Source organism: Dromiciops gliroides, chromosome 4, assembly GCF_019393635.1.
Source record: "Dromiciops gliroides isolate mDroGli1 chromosome 4, mDroGli1.pri, whole genome shotgun sequence".
In the NCBI taxonomy this organism is placed as follows: domain Eukaryota; kingdom Metazoa; phylum Chordata; class Mammalia; order Microbiotheria; family Microbiotheriidae; genus Dromiciops; species Dromiciops gliroides.
Window position 1 is genome coordinate 420,750,396 of NC_057864.1, and position 14,758 is coordinate 420,765,153.

At 41.1% G+C, this 14,758-nt stretch overlaps 1 protein-coding gene across 5 annotated transcripts in view; it reads left to right on the forward strand.

Moving 5' to 3' along the window:
* The first annotated feature begins 6,703 nt into the window (after positions 1 to 6,703).
* PTBP2 (polypyrimidine tract binding protein 2) overlaps positions 6,704 to 14,758 on the forward strand; it is a 150,715-nt gene continuing 142,660 nt past the window's right edge. For 2 of the 5 annotated variants that reach the window (XM_044000463.1, XM_044000464.1), the window contains exons 1-2: positions 7,636 to 8,013; positions 8,726 to 8,756. In XM_044000463.1, coding sequence (XP_043856398.1) covers positions 7,946 to 8,013; positions 8,726 to 8,756 — 99 coding nt within the window. In that variant the 5' untranslated portion in view covers positions 7,636 to 7,945. Of the gene's footprint in view, positions 6,880 to 7,633; positions 8,014 to 8,725; positions 8,757 to 14,758 lie in introns of those variants that run through there. The other 3 variants (XM_044000466.1, XM_044000462.1, XM_044000465.1) reach the window with 3 other exon arrangements.

A 14,758-nucleotide genomic window follows, 5' to 3' on the forward strand; every position in this document is an offset into this window, starting at 1 on the left:
AGGAGGGAGAATATTTCAGGCAGGGAGCACAACCAGTGAAAATGCCATGTAAGGCAAGGAAGCTGTTGTTGTGGGACATAAAGTATAAGAAGACTGGGAAAGTGGGTGAAGGTCTATCTTTTGAAGTGCTTTGAATATCAAACAAAAGATGTTATAATTGATCCTGGAAGTAATGGAGAATCACTAGATTTTACTGAGTAAGTTGTGAGTCTAGGTGACTGGGAAGGCTGTAGTATACTGAAACACCTCTGTTTCAGGGATGCGGGGTGCTACTCATTCTTGCAATAAACCTTTCTGCTCTAGAAATAATTCTTTTCTCCTGCCTGGTACCTTCATCCTGATGCTTATTTGGAAGCCCTCATATCTTGAATCTTCATTGTGGGAAAATTCTACCTCCCTACCTAATTGACACCTATTTGACTATGACTTCAAAGTCACAAAAACTGTGGGAAACCAATGAGATGGTCCCAAGTAACACCTTATCCTTCCTTACAAAATATCTGACCCTCTTCTACATCAATGAGGCTAAACTACCCTGTAGTATAGGACCGACCCAAGTGTACCCACAACAAATGGGGAAGGAGTGCTAAGGGCTTAGCATCATTTGAGCATGAGGTCTGGAAAGCATTTCTAATCAGCTGATGATTGATTGTCCTCCTCCTTCTGCCATGGCCTAAAGATCATCTCATCTAAGGCCTGAACTAATTTTTTGCCAAAACTGAGGATGTATCCTGCCCCTACAAAGATTTTATTTCTCAGATGATTTTGTTTGTTTGTTTGTTTGTTTAGTGAGGCATTTGGGGTTAAGTGACTTGCCCAGGGTCACACAGCTAGTAAATGTTACGTGTCTGATGCCGGATTTGAACTCAGGTCCTCCTGACTCCAGGGCCGGTGCTCTATCCACTGTGCCATCTAGCTGCCCCCTCTCAGATGATTTTGATGCTGATGCTTGTCCCTTTTTCTTCTCTAGACCCCTACCTAAGGTGTCTTAAGGATCTTTCCTTATACGAGGTAAAAAAGTGCCATGCATATACTATATATCTCTAGTTCCTTTCAGGGCCAAACTCCTTGGAAAAGTTGTCAATGCTCATTGCTCTCACAATTTTCTCTTATTCACTTTTTAATCTCCCCTTGTAATCTAGTTTTCACCTTCATCATGACAAACTGTTTTGTCCTTATTTAACAATGATCTCTTAGTGGAAAAATCCAAAGGTCTTCCTAATCCTCAGCCTGGTTCTCTTTCCCTATGATGGGTTGCCTTTCTAAGAGATACATTATTGAACAATAGAATTTAAAAATGAAAATAGCAAAATACATATGAGCGTGCTAACTTATCTTTCCCTACGTACAGAAAGTCTGTTCTAGGCTTCTCTATCTGAATGCTATTGTTGGAAGTAAGTTTTTTGAAGGGCAAAAATCTATATTTGGGTCCTTTCTGAAAACTCCTCTAAAGCCATAGGCCCTCTGGAAATTCCATAGATATTAAATGATGGTGAATAGAATTGCAATAGAAACAATTTAGATTTCCTCTGTGCTCTCTTCTCCCCCCGCCCCCGAACCCCCCCCCCTCACCACTTCATAGTTTTAAGGCATTTTTCTATGATTTAAGTTACAATGGGACAATATTGGAAAAGGAACAAATAAATATATATGGATACATACATATTACATATATGTATATATGACTATGTTAGACATATTATACACACACACATATAGAAATGGAGAGACTGGAAAAAACTGTTAAAAGCTCATTCTTAAGTGGCAACGATTGATGCCTATATTGAATTAAAATCTAAAGTTTATTATATGATGGCCTTAAAAAGATTCATCCATTTCGTGTTTTGATTGTTCTTATTATTCCCTCTTTACATAAGAGGAAATCTACATATAGAGGTCACAGGACTATGAAATCATAGATTTAGAGTTGGAAGAGTATATTTTAGGGACCATCAAGTCCAAGAAAACTGAAAGACAGAGAGATTAAATGATTTGCCCAGAGTCATATAATTGGTAAGCATCTGAGGTGGGATTTGAACCTAGGTTTTCCAGGCTCCAAGGTCAGCATTCTATACATTACTCCAAGTTGCCCTTGGCCCCATTCATGAAAATAGAAGAGGAACCACAAATAAGACTAAGACCTGACTTTTAAAGCAGGGCATTATCAACAAGATTCCATTTCCTATTTTTATTGCATAAATATTTGGCCTCATTTTAACTTGACACTCACTGGAATTTAGATTTAATCATTTTCCACATAAGTGTAAATTTCTCCAAAAGGTCAAAGAGTTTACTTTTCAAGAAGGAAAGAACAAATCCTGTATGCTGAAAAAGAACATGAGGCTGAAAGCTATAGTGCATTGACCTTCACAACAACTCATGATTATGTTGCTTGGTTAGGAAACCATTCACACACCAACTCATGGTCACAGATGGATTACCGGATAATGCTGAGATTATGACATTTTACTCATCTCTCTTACCATAGACCTTTTGAGCTGGAAGGGAACTTAGTGACTACTTCATAAAGCTTTTTAAATTATTTGCCAAACATTTGTTACTCCAATTATTCTAGCAACATCATCAGCATGTGTGTCTACAAAGTTAAAATAATAATTTTGATTCTATATAATGCTTTAAAGTTTGGAAAACCCTTCAAATGCATGATCTGATTTGATCGACCTAACAACTCCATGAAGTATGTACTACAGAAATTATCATGCCCTATTAAAGGTGAAGAAACTGAAGTTGAGAGAGAGCAAGCTACTTGTCCATCATCATACAGCTGGTAAGATTGAAGGGGGATTTGAACGCAAGTCTTTCTGACTTCAGGTCCAGTACACAATCCATTAAGCCTCTCATTTACATAAGAGCTTTAAGGTCCTAGGATAGTAGATTTAGAATTGGAAGGGACCTCGGAGGCCAACGAATGAGTTAACATTATAAAGCTTTTGTAAGCCTTAAAATGCTACTATTATTTTTATCTAGTCCAAATTCTTGGACTCCAAATCCAATGCTCTTTCCAGCACACCATTCTTCGTGACCCGGTAAGGTAGCAATTTTGAATTCTATTATTCCCTTTTTATAGACAAGAAATTAAGTCTTGAGCAACTTGTCCCAGATTATTCAATAAGTAAATATCAGAGCCATGATAGCTATCATTTATAAATTTTCCTTTAGTATATATGTGTGTGAATATGTGCATATATATGTGTATATATATATATATATATATACACACATATAAATCTCATACTCCTCTCTTCTTATTTTCACTGCCCTTCACTGTTTTTTAAAGACCCTATACACCATGTCTGACCATATCATCATCCCTACTTAAAAAATCCCAGTGGCTCTCTGTAACGACCAACATCAAATATAAAATCCTTTATTTGGATTTTAAATCCTTCACAACCAAGCCCTTTCTGACCTTTCCAGTGTGATGACATCCTTCTTCCCTCTATATACTATAGAATACAGTGACATTGGCCTCCTTGTTACTTCTCAAACGAGGCACTACATCTCCAGACTCCTGGCATTTTCACTGGTTGTCTTTCAGACTTGGCATTCTCTCCTCCCTCTTCTCCATCCTCTCACTTCCTTCACATCCCAGCTAAAATCTCACCTTCTGTAAGAAGCCTTTTCTGATCCCCCTTAATGCTGGTACCTTTCCTCTTAGATTATCTCCAGTTTTTCATATCTGTCTTATTTGTATGCAGTTGTTTGCATGTTTTCTTCCCCATTAAACTGTGAACTCCTTGAGGCCAGGGACCTTCTTTTGACTTTTTCTTTTTGTCATCTCAGCATTTAGCACAGTTCCTATTATAGCTTAGTAATGCTTATTAGGCAAGTAGGTGGCACGGTAAGCATTGGATCTGGAGTCAGGAGGGCCTGAGTTTAAATGTGGCTTCAGGCACTGTGTGATCCTGGACAAGTTACTTAACCTCTGCCAACCTCAGTTTCCCCAGTGGTAAAATGGGAGTAATAATAGCACACCCCCTGCCCCTCCATTGTTAAAAGGATCAAATAGATATTTGAAAAGTGGTTAGCACAGTGCCTGGCATATAGTAGATGCTTAATAAATGCTTCTTTCCTTCCTTCATTGTTGACTTGACTTGACACCATGCTGACAGCAGAGGCATTGTTATATAGAAATGGAGTTAGTTGTCTTTGCATGAGTGTATAGAGGATAAAATTAAGATTCAATAAATACTTATTAAGAAGCCATGGGGGGGGGGGCAGGGGCAGCTAGGTGGGGCAGTGGATAGAGCACTGGCCCCTGGAGTCAGGAGGACTTCAGTTCAAATCTGGCCTCAGACACTTGACACTTACTAGCTGTGTGACCCTGGGCAAGTCACTTAACCCCAATTGCTTCACCAAACAAAAACAAACAAAAAAAGGAGCACTGGGGGGCCAATCATGTGGCATGGCCTCTGCCCACCAGAAACCCACAATCCAGTTAGGGAAATTAAAAACCAAAAACAACAACAAAAATAACAGCACAATTATCTGTCAAGTATGTGATGGATGTTATTTGATGAGTTCAACTCAGCAAACACTTGTGAAATGCTTAGTATCTGTTTAAAATGGCAGTGCAAGTATTTTTAGGAAAATAACTTCTGGCTAGGTTAACCAGAGAAGGCTTCAGAAAGAGCTGTTTTTTGATTTGAACCTTAAAGGTTGCTTACTGCTGATGTTTGGCAATACTTTTTAAACTTTTGGTGATTTGGTAAGTTTGATGCAATACAAGATGTAATTTTAAAACAACTGAAGAATCCTGGGGGATCATTTCTGTCCTCTTCCCCCCAGAGGGTTTATGTACTGTATACCTGTTGGTTCTTGACTGACCCTCATCATTTGTTTACCCTGGACTCCTCTTTGCTTTTGTCTCTTGCAATTCCTACCTCCCTTCAAAGGAATAGATCAAGTGCCACCTCCTAAAAGAGGTCTTTCCTCTCTCCTTCCCCTAGCTATTAATGTGCCATCAATCCTGAAAATACTTTGCATTTATTTTTTACATGGCAGGTTGTTAATAAATACTTGTAGACCTGAATAGATTCATATATACGTCAGTTTTCTTCTACCTGGTGCATTCTGAATGTTTGAATACTTGCTATAAAGGCAGCAGGTGTATAGTGATTATCTATTGAGGTCAGAAAAGCATGTGTCATTCCATCCTTGTTTCTAGGTAACTTTTGTGTTAAGAAGGGGTAAGAAGAAGATGTTATAAAACATATTAGTCTGTCCTGGCTTGCCATGAGCCACCAAGTTCGAAAAATTATGGTCTTAATATGTTGTAAATCTGGATAGTGGGTTAGTGGGCCTATTGATTGGTGAGCTCAGGATGGGGATGGATGTAGCAATGCAGAGGGAAGCAAGGCAATGACCTTCCTTCCACTGTGCACAGTGTGGAGGGTAAATCCATTTTTTTTTTTAGAGGACAGTCACAATGAGTGTGACATAGCAGCCAAAAAAGCTAATGCGATCCCAGGCTGCTCTAAGAGAGGTCGTACTGCCTAGAGAATGGGAGGTGATAATCATGCTGTATTTTGCTCTGTTCAGCCCACATCTGGAGTATTGTGTTCAGTTCTGTGTGCCACAATTTAGGAAGCACAATAAAATGACATGACAAGCTGGATCTGTTCCAGAGGATGACTAGTATAATGAGGGGATTGGAGACAGTGCCCTATGAGGAGAGGAAGAACTAGGGTTGTTTAGCCTGGAGAAGAGATTGGGAGGGGGGGGGGGACTGCATAGCTGCCTTTAAGTATTTGAAAGGCTTTCTTGCGGAAGAGAGTTAAGATTTTTTTTTTTAAACCTGGTACCGGAGAGTAGAATTAGAAGCAAGGAATGGAAGTTTCAGAGAGAAGACAGGGGTAGACTTGATGTCAGGAAAAACTTCCTGGCAGAATAGGAGGTCCTTAATAAATGTTTATTGTCCATTATGGAAAAATGGGCTGCTTCAGAAGGTATTAGGGTGTATGGCACAATTCGACTCCAAGCAGTGATTGGAAGACCTCTTGTCCAGCAAAGAGTGGATATGGATTCAGTGAAGCAATGTGGTGTTTTGCAAAAAACAGTGGGGCACAGTAGATCTCATCTTGACCATCCTTGTCTTGCATTTTCGTCCCGGGTCTGCCACTTCACTGGGGGATCCTGGGCTAGTCATTTAAATTCATTGGGACTCATTTTCCTCATCTGTAAAACGGGTCTGGCATAGATGCCCTCTAAGGCACTTAACAGGAGCTTAATGAACGCTTCTTGCAGCTATAGAAACATGAAACTTAATGACTCCACGTCCATGTGGATGGTGGTTACTGCGGAGGGGGGAGGCAGGCTGGACTCCCCCAACTTTTGTTTCTTTGGGGGACAGGCTGATGGCGGAGGGCGGCTGCCGGTGATTCTGGCTCCTTCCTGCAGAAAAGGCCGGGGGTGGGCGCCGGCTCGGGGCAGGACCCCGCCCGCCGCTGCAGCCTGCTCTTCAGCTCACAACTATGAAGGGAATTCCAGACGCAGAGAAGCTTCGTACCAGGAGGCCCAGTCCCAGAGGGCGGAGGGGCTGGAGGCGGGACCCTAGTGCGCGCGTGGCGAAGGCGGCGGCGGCAGCGACAGCGCCCACTCCCCCACCTCCTCGCCGCCGAGCCGCTGCTCTTCCCCCCCCAACCCCACCCCACCCCCACCCCCGCCCGCCCCAGCTGCCCGGCCCTGTCGCGCTCCGCTCGGCTCTTTCCGCCGCCGCCTCTCGCTGGCCCGTGCGCTCCGGCACCTTCGGCAATTTCCGTCGGGCCGCGGCCGCCATTTTCTCGCTGCTAGTGTGTCTCGCTGGCTGCGCCGCTCGGTCCTTCTCAGCGGAGCTTTGTCCAGTTCGGCAATGGACGGGTACGTAGCCCGGCCGGCGCGGACTCAGCGGCGGGTGGGACGGAGGGACGCGGGGCTCGGAGCTGCCCCGGGGTCCCCTCCATCCCCCCCTCCGGTGGGGCCCCGGCTGCGGAGCCCGCGGCTGCCCCTCCCCGACCGGGCTGCCGTTAGCCTCCCCCCGCCCTACAGCACACCCTCCTCCTCCTCCTCCCCAGGGCGGGCTGGGGGCGGCCGGGGCGGGGAGGGGGCAAGCCCGGGGCTGAGCAGGCCCCGGCCGGACCCGGCGGCGCCCCTGGGGCGGGAGCCCCTTGGGGCCGGGCGGGCGGCCGCAGTGGCGAAGGAGGGAGAGAGGAAGGGAGGGACGGAGGCCGCCGCCGGCCCCGGCCCGACTCGCGGGGCCCCGCAGCCTCGGGGAGCGGCCCGGGCCTGGCGCGGCATGAGAGGCCTGAGCCGGGGGTGGGGGCGGGGGCGGAGGCGCGGCCATCCGTCCTCCCCGAGCCAGGCCCTGCTGCGCCGCTCGCCCGGAGGGAGCTGGGCCCACTCCGCCACTGCCTCTGCCGCCGAGCTCCCGAGCGGCGCGTCGGGGAGCTGGGGCGGGAGGCGGGCGGAGAGAGGGAGGGAGGGAGGAAGGAGGAGGGGAGAGCGGCGCGGAGGAGAGCCGAGCAGAGGAGGGGGAGGGCAGATGTCAGACTCCTTTGTTTTCACCCGGGTCTGGGGGGTGGGGGGAAGACCGCCAAAAAAAAAAAAAGGCTTTTGTCGGAGCGCCCCGACGCTTCCCCAGCTGGGCCAGAGGGCACCCAGAAATCAGATTCTCCGAGAAAGGCAAGGGTTTGCGGCCAGCCATCGGCCCTAGAGTAGCCAGGGCCCTCCAGCCTTGGCAGAGATCAGTTGGGGAGCGTCCGCACAAGGCCGGCTTTGTAAGAGCTGATGGCGAACTGACCTCTCCAGACAAGGGTGGCCTCCTGGAGGGCCCCCCGGAGAACCGGGGTCACCCCCGCTCCGGGTCGGAAGGAAACCCTGTTCTAGTGTCTCACTCTTGGTATCTTGTGTACACACCAGCAGGCTCTGGGACTTGAGTTGGAAGAGGATGTATGTCAGGAGGAGAAAGCCACTTGGTGGTTTTTTGAGAAGGGTGATCCTCAATGACAGAAATCGGTGGGGCCCGTTTTTCTCTTTTGGTTGGCCAAGCGCCTTTGAATGAAGAAACACTCGTTTGGGGGGCTGGGGGTGGGGTCAGAGAAAGGAGTATAGGAATTTACCCGGGGTTGACTTTCATAAAGAAAAAGGTTGATTTGGTTAAGCCTCTGGAGTTATTTTTTTTAAATATTAAGCGATGAGGCTATTAATGTAATTATTTTTAGAGCCAGGAGGGACCTTCTCCTATCATCCATCCAATTTTATTTTACAGATTAAGAAACTGAGGCCTAGAGATTCAGTGGTTTGCCTGAGGTTATGTAGTATGATAGAGAGTGAGTTGCAGGGCTGGGATTAAATCCTAGAGCTCAGTGCTCTTTCAACCATACTACACATTGATTTAATAATTTTCTTAAGCCAAAAGTTCATGTTTTAATACCAAAATACAGAATACCTCTATAGTTTGTTTTGTCACTAAAGCATCACACCAAGGACGCTAGTAAAACTTCAGTCTACTTCTTAAAAGTGATCTCTGTCTAGTGAACCAGATTTATAGTTGTACTGGAAAATTATTACACCTCCCCATATGTTTTTACCTAATTTTTGCCCATGTAATAAAATTTTGAAACTCATATGAATTGTAAATTTAGTGTAGAAATTTAAAAAAGGTAATTATAATGTTAATTTATGAAAGACTATCAAGATGTTAAAGACTTTAAATTTTCCTTTACAGCATTGTCACTGATGTTGCAGTTGGAGTGAAGGTAGGATGTGAATTTGGATGAAAATTACTAATGTGAAAATAGTTATTTTGTTGTGTTGTTGAAATACATTATTTTTCTTTTACAAGAAGTTTTCATTTGATGATTTTAAGAACACAGTTTTAACTACTCAGACCTATGATAAAATGTAACTAACCAAAAGTTTTCATATAGATGTTTAAATAAGAAAGTTTAAGTGCAAGGTTGTTTTTGTTTGTTTGACAAGTCAGAGACCTTCATTATTTGATCATTTTGTGAGTTCATAGGGGAAGGATGAATAACTGAAAAACTACAGTACTGATTGAGTTTCGATAACTAACAACTCATTTGAAAGCACTTTTTCCACAACCTTAGGGTTGGTAATGCAACTTGATGAAGAGCTTATAGTTCCAGTACTTTCAAGACTTTAATAAAATCTTATGTAATTAACCTTAGGATAACTTGTCCATTCTCAACAAGTAAAGTACATTAAAAACCAGTTAAATAGCTTTCTTTATAAAGAAGAAATAGAATGTTTTTAAGGCACAACAAAGTTCAGGAGTCAACTGTGATTGACATTTAGATTTGAAGCTAACAGCTAGTTTGCATAAAAGGGGAAGGTCAATATTATTTGTTTGGGTTTCTTTTGGTATAAAACTAAAAGCGTTTTGTACATTTGAAAACGTGCTATTTGTTTTAATTTTAAAATGCTGACTTGCCAGGATGCCTGTAATCCTGGTGGTGGATGTGTCTCTTGAATTCGGACTTCTGAACTGCAGTAGTGATAAAGCCAATGGGATGTTTGCACTAAATTTGGCACCAATATAGTGAGCCCCAGGGAGCGGCCTAAGGAGGGAAGAACCTGCCCAGGTCAGGTAAGATAGGGAGACTCAAAGAAAATCTGTCTTATAGTTCTATCAGGCAGTATTATACATTGGACAAAGAAGCTTTAGCCAGAAAATAATTTAGAATTTAATAGCTAAAATTTGCAATATATAAATGCAAAAATAAATGGACTCCTGGGTATATGTATTTGTATACGAACAGTAATGACAGAAGCAAGAACATAACTAACTCTCAAAAACATAAGCCTATGTAGACCTTGTAATTTATTTTGAGGTTTTTGTTAGCGGGAGAATTTTCCTGTCAGCAGCTTACCTCTAGAATTGATTGAAATTATGGGGTGGGAGGAAGAGGGAATAACAGTCTGTCTACCTATTTTCACTCAGTTCATTTGAATTGGAAGCTGGCCTCAACTTCCTGGTCATGTGATTAGCAATGGAGGCTAACCAACCAAATTAGTTCTAAAAAAGAATGTGATTACATTCCCCAGTAAATGGTTAAAAATTTCTGCTTTCAAGTTTAGTACTCTTGAATGAAAATATTTAGATCTTTATGTAAAAAGAATTCTGCCAGATTTTTAACCAACATGTTAGAATTGATTCATCCAAATTATTAAGTTATCAATATATTTATTTTGATGATTCTGCCGTTGTGGAAAATGATACTGTAATCATTCTAAGGATTATGTTCTGAGTCTTTGCCATCTCTGGGATTATCTTGAGGGGTAGCAGATACATCTTTAAAGAGGAATTTGATTTTTGGAAACAGGCAAAAGTTTTCCAGAACTAATTCTTAATATTGTTGTCTGTCCTTCATTCTCAAAGGGGACCATGACATTTGAGAATTGATGTCTTAACTTGTAGTGAATTGAATTTGTGAGGGAGGGCTGTGCAAAGTCACCAGCCTCATTCTCTCCTCCAGAGCCATCTGGGTCCAGTGGTATATATCAGGATGACAGGAGATCACCCCTGAGGTTTATGGCAATTGGGATTTAGTGACTTGTCCAGGGTTCCACAGCTGGTATGTATCTGAGATGAGATTTGAACTCAAGTCCGCCCAACTTCAGGGCCAGTGCTCTATCCACTGGGCCACCTAACTGCCCCAGGTCTTAGTAAGGTGGGTGATGAAGTAATCTTTTTTGGTCTAAAATACGTTTGTCTATAAAATAATAATTTTCTTGTGAGGCATGTTAACTAACTCTTAAAACTATTCCCAATAGTATAAGGATAGAAACTAGACCTGTGATTTCATTGGTATAGGGAACTCCCTGGTGAGGAAAACTCTCTCTGTCAGTTCAGGTTGTCACTTTTAGCATATTCTTAGAGAGTTTCCTTGAGCAATGAGAAGTTAAGTGAATTGTCCAGGATCACACAGGCAACGTGTCAGAGATTGGATTTGATGTTGGTCTTCTTGGCTTTGGATCCTGGATTTGATGTTGGTCTTCCTGGCTTTGGATCTAGCAAAAATTCTAATAATGTTTTGAACAGTGAGCAACATCAGTGAAATCATCTTACACTGTGTCTACTTGAAGGGCAACATTCCTTTGTATATATAAGATACTTCACATTTTGTATATTCCATATATACCAAATATTTGAGATGAGGGCAATTATAAAAAGTTTGGCATTCATCGAAGCATTTAGGGTGACATTAGCTCTTTAAAAAATAGAAACTAATCTGAATGTTCTTCATGAAAGTGAATTTTGCACTGAACTTTGAAAGAGGGAATAGATAAGATTGAGAAAATATGGAGGGGATGCTAAGACATATAGTTTACCAGAAGATGGAAAGGTTCAAGTGTATTCTGGATAGAAAAAAAAGGTTTGCCTACTGTGAGAACACAGACTTGACAGATTTTAACAAGGGGGAAAGAAAAATATAAAATTAAGAAAAAAAGGGGAGAAGATAGAGCACTAAGAATCATAAAGCAGTATAAATCAGGGTTTCTAACTTGTATGGGAGGGATTAAGGAAGGAGGAAGGGGAGCAGTAGGGATCTCTAGCAAAGATTTGAGATTGGGACATTCATGATCAAAAATGAGCCTTGAAGGAGATCATTCTTGCTGCTGTTTGTACAATAGATCAGAATAAGACCCTGGAGACTTGGCAAGGAATAAGGTTTGGTAGTAGGTTGTATTTGTGAGGAAGGAGAATAAATGATGGAGCTGAGTAAATATAAAGAGGTTCAGCAGGGCAGTAGTGATGCATTGTAAATGAGGGAGGATAAAGTTGAGAGGGATCAAAGATTATTCTGGGACTGAAAACCTGGAAAATGCATAAGTTAATGGCATTGCTGAAAGTGGAATAAATTAATGGACCCCACTTAGGACATATTTTAGGTGGCAATTAGCTACCAAGATGAGCTCTCCTATACATTATTTAAACTTAGAGAAAGGGTAAGGGATCAACGTTTAAAATCAAAGGATCATAGATTTAGAGTAGTAAGAGACCTTAGAGGTCATCTAGTCTAAACTCCTCAAATTACACATGAGAAATATATACATAAGATTTACCATGTAACAAGGTGACCTTTGGGAACAAATATTGTAGAATATTAGACAAACCCGAGTGAGATTTGAGGTATGGCCACAGCTAATAAAGGAAGAGAAGCCAACACAGAAGATCCAAAATGAATAGTTAAAGTAGTATGAGAAAATGTCTGTTAATATATTGTCTCTGAAACTGAAGTGATACTTAGCTTCTATTAGCTTTCTGTAATTGCAGTTTGATGGAAAATATGCAAATGAAATATCAAAAATACTTCCTAATCTTTTTCACTTCAGGTTTTTACCTTTGATAATGCATATTCTTGAATAATTAAGACCATGGTTTAATTCTTTACAGGTGTAGTGCCTCTCAGTTTTACAGCTGTGAAAAATTTGCTGAGATAACACTTTTCTTTACATTTTTGTAGATTTGATCTAACCATTCTGCCCTCATTTATTAGATGTTTTTCCTTTATATTGATGGGGGGGGGGGTGGAAATGTGGAATAAGAAAAAGAAAATTCCCTATGTTTGTATATTATAGTTATGCTGAATTTTATCAGGACAGATTTGTTTAATTCTTTATTTTTGTAAATTACATTTGCAAAGTACAGTTATTTGGGCTTTCATTTGTAATATTGTATTTTTCCAGTATGAAATGCTTACGCATAAATTTATGGGCATATGAGAAAATCAGTGTTTCGTAAATTTATGGTAATTTAATGATCCTATTCTTTCCAGTTCAGTAAAATTATTAAAAGTGCTGAGAATAAAACCTTACTTTCATGAATAACTTACTTAAATACAAGTTTTTTTTCCAAAGAAAATTACTCATTGTAAGTTGCTGATAATTTCTAATGTTCATGGAATCTTTTTGGCTATTTCTAAATTAATTTGCATTTGAGAAGGTTAAAATAAGAATTACTCAAAGTTGAATACATTTTTGTCCCTAATTATAAAATGAATAAGTGGACATTCCAAAGACTTTCCATGAACAATATGCTTAGGCAAAGTGCCAGTAATATTTTCCTTTTTTTTTTTTTTTCGCAAAGTGGCATACTCCTGTAGATATACTTTTTACTTTCAGTTGCAGAAGTTTATGTCCATCTGCCAAAAGCACTTTTCTCCATGACAAACCTTGACGTTGGAAACATGTTAAGAGTGAAAGGAGTTAGGTGTCTGATAGCAAATTGGAAAAGTACAGATGAACTAGTTCTCTCCCTCCTAATATCTTGGTATTGTAGTGTTTGAGGTTGATTACAGCCACAAGTGGAATTCAGGGTTAGAGTTGGCAATGAAGGTATGTATGGCACTTTAACATTAGTTTTCATACCCTATTTTTAATATTTTTTTATTTTTTATTTTTTGTGGGGCATTGAGGGTTAAGTGACTTGCCCAGGGTCACACAGCTAATAAGTGTCAAGTGTCCGAGGTCGGATTTCAACTCAGGTCCTCCTGAATGCCAATGTTTTATCCACCATTCCACCTAGCTGCCCCCCCAAATTTGATTTTGAGCTTCAATATCTGTCCTGTCTTTCAGAGGAGGAAATAGATGACCTACCCATGGTCACCCTGCTAAACTATTAAGTGGCAAAATGGGGACTAGAATTAAAATCTTTTGGTTTTTCAAGTCCATTACTCTTTTCAGTATATTGAGGAGTAGGTGTGTGGGATTTTTTGGGAAAAGATACAAAAAAGATACAAAACAGTCATAAATAAAATTCCAGGAAAAATTATGTGATAGTTTAGGATAGTGAAGATGGGTAATATTGTCTTTCCCCTTTTTTGACAATAAAATGAAACAGAAGCTCAGGCCTTAAGGACCTCTTGGAGAGGCAATTGAATATCCATAGAGTAACTCTGATGTTATCTAAATGGCTTGGGATGAATTCTGTTTTTTATAATCGAATATATTTGATGACAGATTAAAACCTCCAGAATACACAAGATAGGGACCAGAGGTGGGTCTCCTTTGGATTGCTGTCAACAGCATCCTTGGTAGATACAGCTGGCATCCATATTTTCAATGAGCTTTTAGGAGGAGAGAGCCAGTGAGAGATGGGCTGTAGAAGTTCCGCTTTAGAGTGCATTGTTACATTACCCTTCTTTCTCCAGAATAGTTCAACTCTGGTGAATTGAGAATCAAACATAATTCTTCATTTATCCCAGTAGGGGGAAAAAAGGGATGGAAAGTCTTATAACATTACTAGGAAGTCAAGTACTTCTCAAAACCCTATTTGAGATTGTTAGGAGATATCCCAGAAGTGATCACTGGAACATTAAGAAATCTTGATTTGGCAAGTGGAGAAAGTTTAAAGGTAGTTAGGTTGATATACTAATTAATGACTTAAAGGTGACAGTGAAAGAGTATAGAAAGAATAACATAGGGTAAGTGTAAGAGCTTTTAGAGATACATGTCTTCCATGCTTTTGTTATGTTTAGGCACTGATAAAATTGCATATATGTTTGTAGTCCTGTGTTTTACAGTTAGATGATGAAATACTTTAGTAAATTTATGCCTTTGGCATGCTCTCATGTTTGGAATGTACTTCTTACTTTTGCCACTTAGAATCCCCAGTTTCAAAGCTCAGCTCAGCTACTACATTTTGCATGAGACCTTTCCTGATCCTGCCTCTTACCCTGACAGCTGCTGCCCCCTATATCTTTGTGTTTATTTTATATGTTTTGAATATATGTGT